The following is a 16,001-nucleotide window of genomic DNA, read 5'->3' as shown; positions in this document are numbered from 1 at the left end:
CCCAAATTGTCCCCCATTCATTTCAATGGGAGGAAGAGGTGTTTTTGTTCCATGGCGGCTTACGGCCACTCGCTTAAAAAAAAAAAAAAAAAAAAAAAAATTAAAAGCGGCATGTTCATTATTCCAGCGGTTTACGCCCGACCATCGATTAAAATCAATGGGAGGAAGAAAAAAAAAACCTGTGGCATTTCTGCAGCATTTTTTGCCTGCGATCCTTGCAATAGCATCATTGGCCGCAAGCAAAAAACGCTGAGGAAAAAAAAAACAAAAAACAACACTGGCAGTTCAAAATCTGCCAGCAAAAGAACTCTATGTGAAGAACTCCTAAAAGGGATTTTCCAGTTGTGAAAAGCATGATACATAAAAAGTATACACACCTGCAGCTTCGGTCTCTTCGATAAGTAAGGCTTGATACAGTTGTCACTGTGGCTTTCACAGGGTTTTGTGTAGACAATGCCATACATTACCCAGCAGGTATGAACTACATATACAATAAAAACCCCAACCACCAGGGTCGTAAAGGAGCTTCTGTTCAGCATCGTAGATGGAGAAAGGCGTAGCAGGAAAGAAGTTTGGTATCAAAGAATGAGAGAGAAAGGAAAGACCTGTCGGAAAAAAAAACAAAACACACAATTACAATGGTGAAAAAGTCCTACCGTTTTCCAGTTTAAAGATGGCCTGGTGATCAGCCACAAGTCCCACTACAGAAACCCCTAGGTAAGATACGGCTGGCCTTAACATTTACAAATGTAGGGATACATGCCAGCCATATAAAGGTCTTAGCGGCTCTCCGCTCTGGTTAATACAAGGCCGTCCCTGATCGGGCATTTGAAAAGGGAAACCGTTGTATAACCAGAAGACCCAGCATGCATTGACTATTTCAGCTTCCACATTGTAAAGTTGCACGTAGATGCGCATTTATCCATCCAATTAGATCATCTAATCCAATAAAATCCACAAAATTTCCATGGGAATTCAGCAAAGAACAGAACATTCTGATTTAAAATAGAAGTAAATGTGAAATAAACCTAAAGCTGGTCATAGACTTAGAGAGACCCGGTCAGTCATCCTAAAATATCAATGCTGAAGTACTATTTTTAGAACGCTGCATTGTATCTCTCCTCTGTTATTCCTCCTGGAAATTTAAGAATAAATTGACAACTGGGGGGGTTATCATTCCCCTTGCGAAAAGAATGTATCGCTACACAGTCCGATATTGTCACCAGTGGCTGAAACCGCATGGAAAGTGGATCACAGGGAAGCTTGGGATTTCATGACTCATTGAATTTGAAAGATCCTGTTAAGCGGAATAAGCGGCCTCATCTGCATGTTTGAAAACAACGCCCATCTTTCATTTTACATTGGATGCAGAACTGTTCGTGGGTGGTGGAGTCGAGTGACCGCCTGGAGGTTTGGTAACTATTCATACTACTAATTGGACAGCATCAGAATTTATAGGGACTAGCCATTGACAAGAGGAATGGGAACCCACCACGCTGTCATTTTATTCATACAATTCCAAGAGAAACAGAGGAGCGGCAGCACAAAGCTGTATGAAAGCTTCTCCAGCATTATTATTTTATGTGGAGCACAAAGATCTACTAAAACAGAAATGTCACTACCAAGCACATATGTAATATGTCAGGACTTTAACCGCTAGCCGCACCTAGAATATAAAAGCTTACATCTCATTTGAAGTCGGGGAGCAGGATGAAAGGTATATGTTAAAGGGAGGAACCTGCAAGTGACAGCAGGAAAAATGATCAGAGCCTGTTATGGTCATCTCTCCCTGTACAGCCTTCCAGTGACCACCAGGGGGAGTGGTAGAGGACCTTTTTTTCATGTTATTACCCCTCTCACCAATCAGAGAGGATATGTACTTTTTGACACATAGGGGGCGGAGGTTTTTTTTTTCCCTGGTGAAAAGATGAGCAGTTACACATCTAATCCCCTCCTGCACCTGGTCACACCATTTCTTGCATTTGAATCTCTGATTTGTGGTCTCTTCAATTCTGGAGATTCTGTGAAGATACGAGCTTGTAGACATAAGTTGAAGATAAAGGTAGGATAAAAGATGCAGAGATTTATGGTATCCGCGCCAGGCTAGTAGAAAAGGATGGTACTTGGAGATGGTTTATTGGAGAAGGTTTTATTTAAAATGACAACGCTTTTTAGAACCGGACAGGTCCCTTCCTCATGTCTATTACATAAAAATACCCTCGGAGGAGAGCTGCGTCCTCATTTTCAACTGTATATGTATGAATGCTGCACATATTGAACTTTTATTTTTAGGAGGTGTTGTGCATCGCAGACGTAGATATATATATATATATACACATATATACTAGTCCGTCTCACTGAATTAGAATATCAAAAATTTAATTTCAGTAATTAAATTCAAAAAGTGAAACTCATTCTATCGAATCATTACAGAGTGATCTACTTCCAGCATGTTTTTCTTTTAACCCCTTAGTGACCAGCCCATTTTAGGCCCTAATGACCAAGCTATTTTATTCGTTTTTCTATAGTCGCATTCAAAGAGCTATAACTTTTGTTATTTTTTCGTCTACATAGAAGTATGATTAGTTGTACTTTTTAATAGCACCATTTTAGGGTACATATAATTTTTTTATTAACTTTTTTGGGGGGGATTATAAAAAAAAACAAAAACTGGAATTCCGCCATTGTTCTATGCGTTTTTAAATTGACGCCGTTCACTGTGCGGCGTAAATAACACATTACCTTTATTCTATGGGTCGGTACGATTACGGCGATACCACATATGTAGAGGTTTTTTTATGTTTTACGACTTTTGTACAATAAAAACACTTTTGAACTAAAATTATTTGCTTTTGCATCGTCGCTTTCCAAGAGCCGTAATTTTTTTATTTTACCATCAATGTAGTGATTTTTTGGGCTTGTTTTCTGCGGGACGAGACGTAGTTTTCATTGGTACTGTTTTGGGGTGCATGGGACTTATTGATTTATTTTTATGACTTTTTTGGGGGGCAAAGGAAAAAAAATGCAATTTCGCCATTGTTTATTGCGTTTTTTTTTACGGTGTTCACCTTGTGGTTTAAATTACATATTAACTTTATTAATGTAGTCATTACGGTCGCGGCGATACCATATATGTCTACATTTATTTTTTACACTTTTACTAAATAAAACCACTTTTTATGGAAAAAAAATGGATTTATTTTATTACTGTCATTTTTATTATTAATCTTTATTTCACATTTATTATTTATTTCACTAGTCCCACTAGGGTACTTTACTGTGCGATTTTCAGATCGCTGCTATAATGCTCTGGTATACTTCGTATACCAGAGCATTATTGCCTGTCAGTGTAAATCTGACAGGCAATGTTAGGACGTGCCTCTGGCGCGTCCTAACAGGCATATGTCCAGGGCAGACCTGGGGGCTTTTATAAAGCCCCCGGCTGCCATGACAACCCATCGGAGACCCGCGATTGCATTTGCAGGCCGCCGATGGGTGACAGAGGGAGCTCACTCCCTCTGTAAACAAGTTAAATGCAGCGGTCGCTATTGACGGCGGCATTTAACGGGTTAAATGGCCACGATCGAAGTAAACTTCGATCGCGGGCGTTGGAGCAGGAGCTCAGCTGTCATCAGACTGCTGAGCCCCGGCTCAAGCCTGCACGGGAGACCCGTGCAGGACTTAGACTAGGCTCACGTGAAAAGGCGTCAGCCTAGCCTAAGGCCCCTTAGTGACGAACGGGAAAAGGCGTATTGTTGGTCACTAAGGGGTTAATGTTGAGGATTTATTTAACAGTTAATGAAAAGCCAAAATTTAGTGTCTCAGAAAATAGATTATATAAGCCCAATTTAAAAAATTATTTTTAATACTGAAATGTTGGCCTACTGAAAAGTATGTCCAGTATATGCCCTCAATACTTGGTCGTGGCTCCTTTTGCATGAATTACCGCATCAATGCGGCGTGGCGGCGATCAGCCTGTGGCACTGCTGAGGTGTTATGGAAGCCCAGGTTGCTTTGATAGAGGCCTTCAGCTCGTCTGCATTGTTGGGTCTGTTTCATCTCCCTCTTGACAATACCCCATAGATTCTCTATGGGGTTTAGGTCAGGCGAGTTTTCTGGCCAATGAAGCGCAGTGATACTGTGGTCATTACACCAGGTATTGGTACTTTTGGCAGTGTGGGCAGGAGCCAAGTCATGCTGGAGAATGAAATCAGCATCTCCATAAAGCTTGTCAGCAGAGGGAAGCATGAAGTGCTCTAAGATTTCCTGCTAGACGCTGCGCTGACTCTGGACTTGATATAACACAGTGGACCAACACTGTTGCTCAGTGGTCCAAAGTCCTGTTTTCAGATGAATGTAAATTTTGCATTTCATTTGGAAATCTCGGTCCCAGAGTCTGGAGGAAGAGTGAGGAGGCATCAATCCAAGTTGCTTGCGGTCCAGTGTGAAGTTTCTAGTCAGTGATGGTTTGGGTAGCCATGTTGGTCCACAGTTTTTAATTTTAATTTTTACAAGGAATACAGGAGAAAAAACACCCCAACATTTGAAAAGCAATTTCTTCCGATTACGGCAATACCCCATATGTGGTCATAAACTGCTGGTTGGACAAATGGCAGGGCTCAGAAAGGCATGTAGATTTGCTGGATTGGTTTCTGGGCGCCATGTCACATTTGCAGAGCTTCTGAGGTACCAGTACAGGGGAAACCCCTTAAAGGTGACCCTATGTTGGAAACTAGACCCCTTGAGGAATTCATTATAGTTTTCACAGGGTGCATGCAACTTTTTGATGAGCATTAAGGCCTCATGCACACGAGCACAGCCATGATTTTCGGGTCGGCCAGCCGGCTGCGGAGTGTCATCCACAAATCGTGGGCCGTGCAAAGGACCCCGTCCATTTTCTTCTATGAACCTGGACCACAGAACACGCCAGTAATAAGACATGTCCGTCCTTTCTGCAGTCCAGGCTCCTGGAAACCACGGTCATGTGCATGGGCCCATAGAAATGAATGGGGCCGCAATTCTCTCGTGGATTTTCGGGGGAATTGTGGCCGCAAAAGCACGTTCATGTGCATGGGGCCTTATTCTATTTTTTTAAGAGGCGTGGTGAAAAAAAAACAGCAATTCTGCTATGGTTTTTCATGCTTTTTTTTTTTTTCTTACAGCGTTCACCGTGCACTATAAATGACATTCACTTTATTCTTTGGGGGCGATATGATTACGGCGATACCATAGGTTTATAGGTTTTTTTTTACATCTTATTGCGTTTACACTATAAAATACTTTTTTATAAAAAATCATTTACTTTTTGTGTTGCAATATTCTAAGAGCCATAACTTTTTTATTTTTCGATCAAGAAAGCCATGTGAGAACTTGTTAATTGCGTAACGAACTGTAGTTTCGATCAGTATAATTTTTGTGTACTGGTGACTTTTTGATCTCTTTTTATTTAATTTATTTTTGAAGGTGAAGTGACCAAAATGTTGTGATTCTGGTACGGTTTATTGTTATTTTCTTTTACAGCATTCACCGTGCGGGATACATAACGAAATACGTTTGTAGTTCAGGTTGTTACGAACGCAGCGATACCAATTATTTTGTTTATTTATTTGACCAAAACAAAGCTCGTTAGCAGAGCGAAATCCGGCGCCATTTTCATGTGGATCAGAAGCTGCTGCCGGACAGTCAGATGACGACTTCTGTCCGCGGCTTCCAGCCATATGTTCAAGGAAGCGAAGGCGCAAGGAATAGAAGCAGAGGCGGCAGGAGCAGGTAAGTTATGTTTGTGTATGTAATGTGTGTTTTGTGTTTTACGTTCGTGTTATACTGTCTGTTGAGCCCTGTATCTAATCCTCCTACACTGTGCATTCGCTCAGAAAACGGCAGAACACAATGTAGGAAGTTTGAAGACATTCAATCACCTCCTTCTCCTGGCACTAGCTAGAATAAGGGAGGGGAGATTGTGTGAGGACACTAGAGGAGAGTGTGTCTACCCCAAATTTGCAGCATAAAGCAATGAGGTTGCTTTACCACATTGACCATGCTGCAATTTTTGGAACTGCACCCTCTAGTGACCAGCACATGGAAATGTTATAAATTAGAATCTAATTTGTATTTCCTGACTTGTGAAAAAAATTGAAAAATTAAAACAATCTGTAATCACTCAAATAATGATTGTTTAACTAAAAAAATAAATTAAATAAAAAAAATAATTCTAGCGACACATTACCTTTAAAGGCAGAGGGCCCTGATCGCAATTCTAATACACTGCACTACATGCGTCCTGACTGAAGCACAATATATCAGAGTACGGACTCAACAGAAAGTCTGAGCCCGTACTCCGATACAGTTATTTCCGGAAAAAGCCGAACAGACACGAAGTGGCTAAACGCTCACATGACATGTCAGAAGTTTGTTAAACGTTTAGCTACACTTTGAAGCTCATCTGCAGCACAATCCATAAGTATCAAAGTCTGCTGCATCTGAATGTACACAGAGGCGGTAGAGCTCTACATTGTACAGAGCCCTAAGGCTATGTTCACACAGGGCGGATACGCTGCGCAAAAGCACACAGCGTATCCGCCCTGGGTGCCCCAGGGAATTTCCGTCCGAAAAGCTGCACCAAGTTGTGGTGCGGTTTTTCAGCCGTAATGTCCGCTGCGGAGAGCTGCACGTAAAAAAACAAAAAAAAAAAAAACACAACAACGCATACCTACCCTCTGACATCCTGCAGCCCGGCATGACATTTTATCCCATGTGATCACTGCAGCCTGTGATTGGCTGCAGCGGTCACATGGGATAAAATGTCATCCTAGGAGGCCGGCCCGGACAAAGAAGCAGAGAATTCTGAAAAAATATAAGATTTTGTTTTCTCTGAGTTGCGTTTTCTGATGGCGGAATCACAGCTTTTCCGCCGCAAAAACGCAACATCTGCCAGTTGTTGCGTGTTTTACCTCCCCATTGAATTCAATAGGGAAAATCTGCAACAAAAAAGCAGTGATTACTCAAACACAATTGACATGCTGCGGATTAAAAAAAACGTACCGCAGGTTTTTTTCTGAGCATTTTTTACAATCATTTACGTAGTGTGTGGATGATTAGTTCAAATCTCATCCACTTTGCTGCTATTGTATTATGCTGCAGATTTTCCGCAACTAAATCCGCCGTGGAAAATCCGCAGTATTAAGCTACGTGTGAATTTACCCATGGGGTTAGTTCACACAGCATTTTAATCTGCCAGAAAAAAAAACCTGCCTCAAAATTCCTTCAGGAATTCTGAAGCAGATTTTGAAATGGCTGGGTTTTTTTTTCCAACGCACAAAAACCGCTCCAGAACAAGCACTGCAGGATTTTTTCTGCCTCTCTGATTTCAATGGGAGGTCAGAGCTGGAAACATGGGTAAAATTCACAACTAGATCCATACAACACGTGCAGATTTTACTGCAGAAACTCTGGGGAAAACCCACATTTCCTTTTGTGTGAATCCCGTCTGACAGGGCACCCATACAAGTACATGGTGCCCTCACTGTACCTCTAAATGGGAACTTTATGTCAATATAAGGTTAATAAGCAGAACCCTTAGTAAATTGTAGAACTTTACACTATATAATGAACATTTGGGAATATGCATTCCTATCAATGATTTATTTTATTGCCTTTTTTTTGGGTGGCTTTACATGCTGTCATTTTTCGGTCCGCTTTGAATATAGTGGATTTTGATGTCAAGGCTGGGTTGACATTGTGGTAAAATGGTGTTTTTTTTGCTGCAAACCCATGCTATTTTGCTGCAATGGTGTCAGAATTGGATGGTTTTGCGATGCTTTATGGTAAAAAACACATTTTGACCGCAATGTGAAAACTTAGCCTTACGATACACTAATCTTATGTTGTTGTTTTGCATATAGAATGTGAATACACTTCGTGGCCTCCCAGTGATTGGTTGTAGATTAGAGGACTACACACAGACCGCGTGTGCCTATTAATAAATTAGGCACATCTTACTCCAGCACTGTTTAGAGGTTTTTACGATTGACAGCACACTGACCCATACAAGTCAATGGGGCTATTTACACATCCATTTTGGGAGTCGGTTGCGAGAAATTTACAGCATGTCCTATTAAGGTTTGTTTTTACGGACCAGACTTGCCCATTTAACCAATGAGTGCGTGAAAAAAAAACAGACAACAGATAGCGGGGAAAAAAAAATCAGTAGCTCATCCTTTAACAGGCCTCTAAGGGTATGTTCACCTGCTTACTGAAAAACGTCTGAAAATACACAGCTGTTTTCAAGGGAAAACAGCTCCTGATTTTCATCTGTTTAAGCAAAATCGCGTTTTTCGCTGCGTTTTTTTAGCTGTTTTTCTATAGACTCAATGGAATCGGCTCCAAAAACAGCTCAAGAAGTGAAATGCACTTCTTTTTATGGGGCGTCTTATTACGCTCCGTTTTTCAAAACGGCCGCGTAAAAACGCCCCGTCAGAACAGAGCGCCGGTTTTCCCATTGAAATCAATGGGCAGATGTTTGGAAACGTTCTGCTTCCGATTTTTAGGCCATTTACGGCCCGAAAAACGGCCAAAACTAGTCGTGTGAACATAACATTAGAATAAAAGATTAAGCAGCTGGTCAATCATGTGGCCTCACATGCCCTGCTGTGTTAAAATGTATCCGATCGGTCAGAACCCTCACTGCAGTCCCAGCCTTTAGTGTAAGGCCCCACAGAGCGGCATTGACAAGACCAACGGCCACGCCAAAACCCTTGCTAGTTAATGGCTGCGTGCATTGTAAAACGTCTGTTTACCTACAAAATCGTGAAGCCAAAAATGGTGTATGCATTAAAGGGGTTGTCCGAGATTTAATGACTGTGTTAATGCTTGTAATTTATAAATGTAAATACATTTGTAATATACTTACATATTCCAAAGTGGCCCCGTTTCCAGATCCTGCCGTAGGGTACTGGACGGGTGACGTCACTCTGCATTGGCTCTAGCCGCTCTGTTGATCTTGAATTCTTTGCCAGATATACGACACGACACTTGTGACGCGCATGCGCTGTCACTGCTGTTCGAGATATTTACGGAAGAATGGCTAGGCAACATGTTGACGACATCATTTGCAACTTTCCTCTTTTTGTAAGGATCCGTATATACGGATGCAATACGGACCATATTTACGGACACCCTTCCGCATATACGGATATATAAAATACAGATGACTACTGATCCGTATTTGCGGTCAGTATTTCGGGATAGATGAAAATACTGTCGTGTGCATAGGGCCTAAGTCTCATAGGAATGAATAGAGAGGCGGACTTCCTGTCCACATAGCAAACGCGATAAGATTCAGTTAGGTGTCATGCACACGACCGTGCCCGTAATTACAGGCATGGCCGGCAGCCGGCCATTTTTACGAGCTGTGCTCACATTTGTAATGACGGGGGTAGGGAAACGGACAAGTGAGCCCTAATCTACCCTCCACTCTGTCCCTGCCTACTTGCAACGACCCGCCCTAGTAAGTGCACGAGACAAACAGACAAGGGAGCACAAAGCAAAGGGAAATGGGGCAGTTGCCCACGGCAACACCGCGAGCAACAAGAGTGGTGAACGAGCCGAGTCAAAGCAGGAGTGCACGAGGTACCAAACGCAGAGCAGGAGAGTAGTCAGTAAGCCAGGGTCAGTATGGAGCAGGGTCAAATAGCTAGAAGCTGCAGCAAGGCCAGGAAACCACACGAGAAGAATCACAAGCAAAGGAAGAACAGGAAAGGCAGGTATAAATAGACAGAGGGCGGGAGCTAGCTCAGTCTGGCCAGGCTGCGATAGGCTCTCCCACTCCTAAGCCTGCCAGCCTGAGTGGTGGAAGATGGAGTCAGTCTCAGAGACATAGACTCAGGTGCAGACTGATTACCTATGGGCGTATCCACAGAAGTTGTGCCTGGCAGATCCTTTACAACATTATAAAGTATAGGAGAACGGTCCGTAAAATGAAAAAATAGGACATGTCCTATTTTTTTGGGCAGGTTTCTACGGCACGGACACCCTCCCGTAGACATACGGGAAAGTGTCTGTTGGCCATAGAAATGAATGGGCCCATAATTACGTTTCTTACGGTCGTGTGCATGGAGCCTTAGTCATGTGAAAGAACGGCAACCTAGAACAGAGGCTAAAACTACAAGATAAATCAATAGGTGGGTTATCTAAATACAGTATCGTTTAAGCCACCACAATTACAAACTGGGGGGGGGGGGGGGCGTTTTTTTTTTGCTGGGAGCGATTTATTAAGGAGTTAAAATGCAAAGCAATAGTGGTAGATTTTACATTAGTATCGAATATACCTTAATGGAAATCATCATGCTGATGCCAGAACCTGACAATTATACAGAAATGAGCAGAGCTACATAGACACTACTTATCTCTTCCTGCAGAGGCGACGTCTCCTGTGCCAACCACTTAACCCCTTCCCGCTCCTTGACGTACTATTATGTCATGGCAGCTGTATTGTTCGCGCTCCATGCCGTAATAGTACGTCTCGGGAGTAACGGCCGTTTCGGCCGTCCTCCCGACGCATACAGGAGCTGTGACGCTGCTGTCTTGTTCAGCAGCTGTCACAGCTCCTACAGCGGGGACCGATCGCTGTGTCCCCGCTGATTAACCCCTTAAAAGCCGCGTTCTATAGAGATCGCGGCTTTTTAGGGGTTAAGCTGCCATCGCCGGCCTGCTAGACGATAGCGGCTGGCGATGGTGACTATGGCAACCGGACACCAAACAATGGCGTCCGGCTATGCCATAGACTGAAGCCTAGTGGGTCCTGACAACGTCAGGACCCACTATGCTTGCTGTCAGTGAGTAGCTGACAGTTCTAATACACTGCACTACGCATGTAGTGCAGTGTATTAGAATAGCGATCAGGGCCTCCTGCCCTCAAGTCCCCAAGTGGGACAAAGTAATAAAGTAAAAAAAAAGATGTGTGAAAATAAAAGATTTAAAAGTAATAAAAGTAAAAATCCCCCTTTTTCCCTTATCAGTCCTTTATTATTAATAAAAATATATAAACAAACAAATAAACTATACATAATTGGCATCGCCGCGTCCGTAACGGCCTGAACTACTAAATTATTTCATTATTTATCCCGCACGGTGAACGCCGTAAAATAAAATAATAATAAACCGAACCACAATCACAATTCTTTGGTCACTTCACATCCCAAAAAATGGAATAAAAAGAGATCAAAAAGTCGCATGTACCTAAAAATGGTACTGATCGAAACTACAGTTCGTTACGCAAAAAATAAGTCCTCGCACGGCTTTATTGATTGAAAAATAAAAAAGTTCTGGCTCTTAGAATAAGGTAACACAAAAAGTGAATGATTGTTTACAAAACGTATTTTATTGTGCAAACGCCATAAGACATAAAAAAAAACTATACACATCTGGTATCGCCGTAATCGTATCGCCCCGCAGAATAAAGTGAATATGTCATTTATAGCGCACGGTGAACGCTGTAAAAAAAAAAAAACGAAAAAAAAAAAACAATAGTACAATTGCTGTTTTTTAGTCACCACGCCACCTAAAAATAGAATAAAAACTGATCAAAAAGCCGCATGCACCCCAAGAAGACTGCAATGAATTCCTCAAGGGGTCTAGTTTCCAAATTGGGGTCACTTTTGGGGGGTTCCCAATGTTTTGGCACCACAAGACCTCTTCAAACCGGACATGGTGCCTAATAAAAAAAGAGGCTTCAAAATCCACTAGGTGCTCCTTTGCTTCGGAGGCCGGCGCTTCAGTCCATTACCGCACTAGGGCCACATGTGGGATATTTCTCAAAACTGCAGAATCTGGGCAATAAGTATTAAGTTGTGTTTCTCTGATAAAACCTTTTGTGTTATAAAAAAAATGGTATAAAGAGGATTTTCTGACAAAAAAAAAATTTACAATTTCACCTCTACTTTGCTCTAAATTTTTGTGAAACACCTAAAGGGTTCATAAACTTTCTACATGCTGTTGTGAATACTTTGAGGGGTCTAGTTTCTAAAATGGGGTATTTGATAGGGGTTTCTAATATATAGGCCCCTCAAAGCAACTTCAGAACTGAACTGGAACCTAAAAAAATAAATAAATGAGGCAATACTTCGCTTCTTACATTATACTGATAATGAGCCGTGCCCACCCCGAGATGACCCCAGTTTTGACCGTTGGTATAAACGGAGACCCCTATTAGACCGTTCCAGTGCCCGGTTTTCCCAAGCATACACCCCCGAGAAGTGTATTTCTATTGATGAGTCCCTAGTACATTTTAAAGGGAGGGTTCAATTCCGCCAGTACCTGCCGGGTAAGAGGGCAAGGTATGGCGTGAAGATGTATAAGCTGTGAGAGTGCATCAGGGTATACCTACAGGTTTAGGATATATGAAGGAAAGGCCACCCCCATACCAGACTGCATCCTGGACTACAATAGGTACATGGGAGGGATGGACTTGTAAGATCAAGCCCTGAAGACCTACAGCGCCATGCGGTCTGGTATAAGAAGCTGGCCGGGCACATCATACAGATGGCATTGTACAATGCGTACATGCTACGTCGATGTGCAGGCCAGACGGGAACTTTCCTGGAATTTCAAGAGGTGATTATCAAGAACCTAATCTTTAGGGACCAAGAAGGGGGGGCACCCAGTACTTCTGGAAGCGAGCCCACACGCATCGTACCAGGGCAACACTTTCCTGGAGAAGTTCCCCAAACTGGCAAGAAGGGAAAAAGTCAAAAGAGGTGCAAAGTCTGCTATAAGAGGGCGATAATGGATGACACAATATATCAATGTGACACGTGTCCCGAATAACCAGAGCTCTGTATGAAAGTGTTTTAAAATTTATCATACATCCCTTGGTTTATAATTTACCCCAATTTTACTTACCCTGATGCACTCCACACAGCTTATCCCCCCTCGTCTTTCCCCTCTGGCCCCTGCTGTGTGCCCAGGCAGCTGATAACATCCACATGTAGGGTATTGCCATACCCGGGAGAACCCACATTACAGTTTATGGGGTGTAGGTCTCCGGTCAAAATGCGCACTACACCTCTAGATGAATGCCTTAAGGGTGTAGTTTTTAAAACGGGGTCACTTTTTGCGAGTTTCAACTGTACTGGTACCTCAGGGGCTTCTGCATACATGACTTCGCACTAGAAAATCCCCAGTAGGCCAAATGGTGGTCCTTTCCTTCTGAGCCCTCCCATGGGCCCAAACGGCAGTTTATCACAACAAATGGGGTACTGCCGCACTCAGGACAAATTGTGCAACAGAATGGAGTATTTTGTTTCTTGTGAAAATAAGAAATTTTCAGCCAAAACTACATATTATTTGAAAAAAATAATTTTGTTTTCATTCCCAGCCCAATTCAAATAAGTTCTGTGAAGAAACTATGGAGTCTAAATGGTCACATTACTCATAAATGAATTCCTTGAGGGGTGTAGTTTCTAAAATGGGGTCACTTTTGGTGGGTTTCCATTGCTTTGATACCTCTGAGGCTCTGCAAATGCGACATGGCACCCGAAAACCAATCCAACAAAATCTTGACTCCAACAAACACATAGCGCTCCTTTCCTTCTGAGCCCTCCCATGGGCCCAAACGGCAGTTTATCACCACAAATGGGGTATTGCCACACTAAGGACAAATTGGGCAACAAAATGGGGTATTTTGTTCCCTGTGAAAATAAGAAATTTTGATCACAAATGACATTTTATTGGAAAAAATGACATTTTTTTCATTTCAGAGCCCAATTCAAATACGTGCTGTGAAAAAACTGTGCGGTCAAAATGGTAACAACAACCCTAAATGAATTCCAAAATGGGGTCACTATTGGGGGATTCCTACTGTTTTGACACCTCAACACCTCTTCAAACCTGGCATGCTGCCTAAAATATATTCTAATAAAAAAAGAGGCCTCAAAATGCACTAGGTGCTTCTTTGCTTCTAGGGCTTGTGTTTTAGTCCACGAGCGCAGTAGGGCCACATGTCGGACATTTCTAAAAACTGCAGAATCTGGACAATACATATTTAGTAGCGTTTCTCTGGTAAAACCTTCTGTGTTACAGAAAAAAAAAATGAATAAAATTGAAATTCAGCAAGAAAAATGAAATTTGCAAATTTCACCTCCACTTTGCTTTAATTCCTGTGAAATGCCTGAAGGGTTAAAAAACTTTCTAAATGCTGTTTTGAATACTTTGAGGGGTCTAGTTTTTAAAATGGGGTGTTTTATCAGGGTTTCTAATACATAGGCCCCACAAAGCCACTTCAGAACTCAAGAGGTACCTTAAAAAAAAGGCTTTTGAAATTTTCTTAAAAATATGAGAAATTGCTGCTTATGTTCTAAGCCTTGTAACGTCCAAGAAAAATAAAAGAATGTTCAAAAAACGATGCCAATCTAAAGTAGACATATGGGAAATGTGAACTAGTAACTATTTTGGGTGGTATAACCGTCTGTTTTACAAGCAGATGCATTTAAATTCTGAAAAATGCAATTTTTTCAAAATTTTCTCTAAATTTTGCAATTTTTCACCAATAAACACTGAATATATCGACCAAATTTTACCACGAACATGAAGCCCAATGTGTCACGAGAAAACAATCTCAGAATCGCTTGGGTAGGTTTAAGCATTCCGACGTTATTACCACATAAAGTGAAATATGTCAGATTTGAAAAATGGGCTCTGAGCCTTAAAGGAACAGTGTCATCACAAATTATTTTTTTATATGTTAAAGATGTTAGTGCTTTATTAAAAACGTTTATATTCATTTGTGTGCTTGTGTTTTACTTTTTCTTATTTTTACACTTTTTCTTCCCTATGGGGGCTGCCATTTTTTGTTCCATTTCTGTGTGTGTCGATTAACGACACATACAGACATGGAATACGGCAGCCACAGTCCCATAGGGACTGCGAACGGCTCCCGTCCCATTGACTTCAGTGTACGGCGTCTGTGTGGGAACTGCGCATGCGCCGCTCCCACACAGTCCAATTCGAAATTGGCGCCGTCCGGCGCCATTTTCCTGTGGACCGGAAGTCGCGGCCGGACAGTAATATTACTACTTCCGGTCGCGGCTTCCGGATTTGTGCACTTGCACCAGCGGCAGCAAACAGAGCGGACGGGCCGGAGGGAGCCGCGGCGGCAGGAGCAGGTAAGAGATCTCAATGTATGTTCGTGTTTGTGTGTGTTTACTACTGTATGTAAACCTACTACACTGTGTGTTAGCTCAAAAAATGGCGACACACAGTGTAGGAGGTTACACCGTTCAAACCCCTCGTTTATCCCGGCACTAGCCAGGATAAAGGAGGGGGGGATGCTGAGAGCTCACTAGAGCGAGGGCTTTTTACCCAATTTTGCAAAGCTGCAATTTTGGGAATAGCTCCATCTAGTGACCAAAAATGGGTAGTATTATAAATTAGAATTAATTTATAATATTTCCTGACTCGTGAAAAAAATAAAAAAAATGTGAACAATGTTTAATCACCCACACACTAAATGTTTAATTTAAAAAAAACAAAAACATGTTTTTCTGGCAACACATTCCCTTTAAGGCCAAAACTAGGCTGCGTCCTTAAGGGGTTAATGACTGACATATAGAGCCCCCTCTCTTCTTGAGAGGATTGTAAATTATACAGTAATGTGTCCCAGCTGCTGCAGAACATAACACACCTAGGACGCTGCAGACCTTTTTTTCTGATGAAGATATTATATACCAAATCAAGGGTGGACAGGAAGTGCAGCAGCTCATGTGTGGATTCTAAGTCCTCCCACACATGAGCGTGTTTGGTCCGTGGTATACGGTTTGTACATTGGCCGCATTTCTCGGACCAAACACACTGCAGGGAGCCGGGCTCCTGGCATCATAGTTATCTATGGCGCTAGGTCTCGCTGCCTCGCTGCGGGACAACTGTACTGTAATCGTGTTTCATTACGGGACAGTAGATCCGCGGAGAGGCAGTGACACCTAGCGCCATAGATAACTATGATGCTAGGA

The 16,001-nt window shown here is 42.3% G+C and overlaps 1 protein-coding gene across 1 annotated transcript in view; it reads right to left on the bottom strand.

Annotated features, from left to right (window-relative positions):
* CLPTM1L (CLPTM1 like) overlaps positions 1 to 16,001 on the bottom strand; it is an 86,685-nt gene that overhangs the window by 67,130 nt on the left and 3,554 nt on the right. Inside the window, exon 2 of the mRNA XM_075827003.1 lies at positions 378 to 605. Within this exon, the coding sequence (XP_075683118.1) occupies positions 378 to 539 (162 nt within the window). The 5' untranslated portion in view covers positions 540 to 605. The remainder of the gene's footprint in view (positions 1 to 377; positions 606 to 16,001) is intronic.

Source organism: Rhinoderma darwinii, chromosome 5 (assembly GCF_050947455.1).
Source record: "Rhinoderma darwinii isolate aRhiDar2 chromosome 5, aRhiDar2.hap1, whole genome shotgun sequence".
Lineage (NCBI taxonomy): Eukaryota > Metazoa > Chordata > Amphibia > Anura > Rhinodermatidae > Rhinoderma > Rhinoderma darwinii.
Note: the sequence above shows the minus strand (reverse complement) of the source record. Positions and strands in the feature narration are given on the sequence as shown.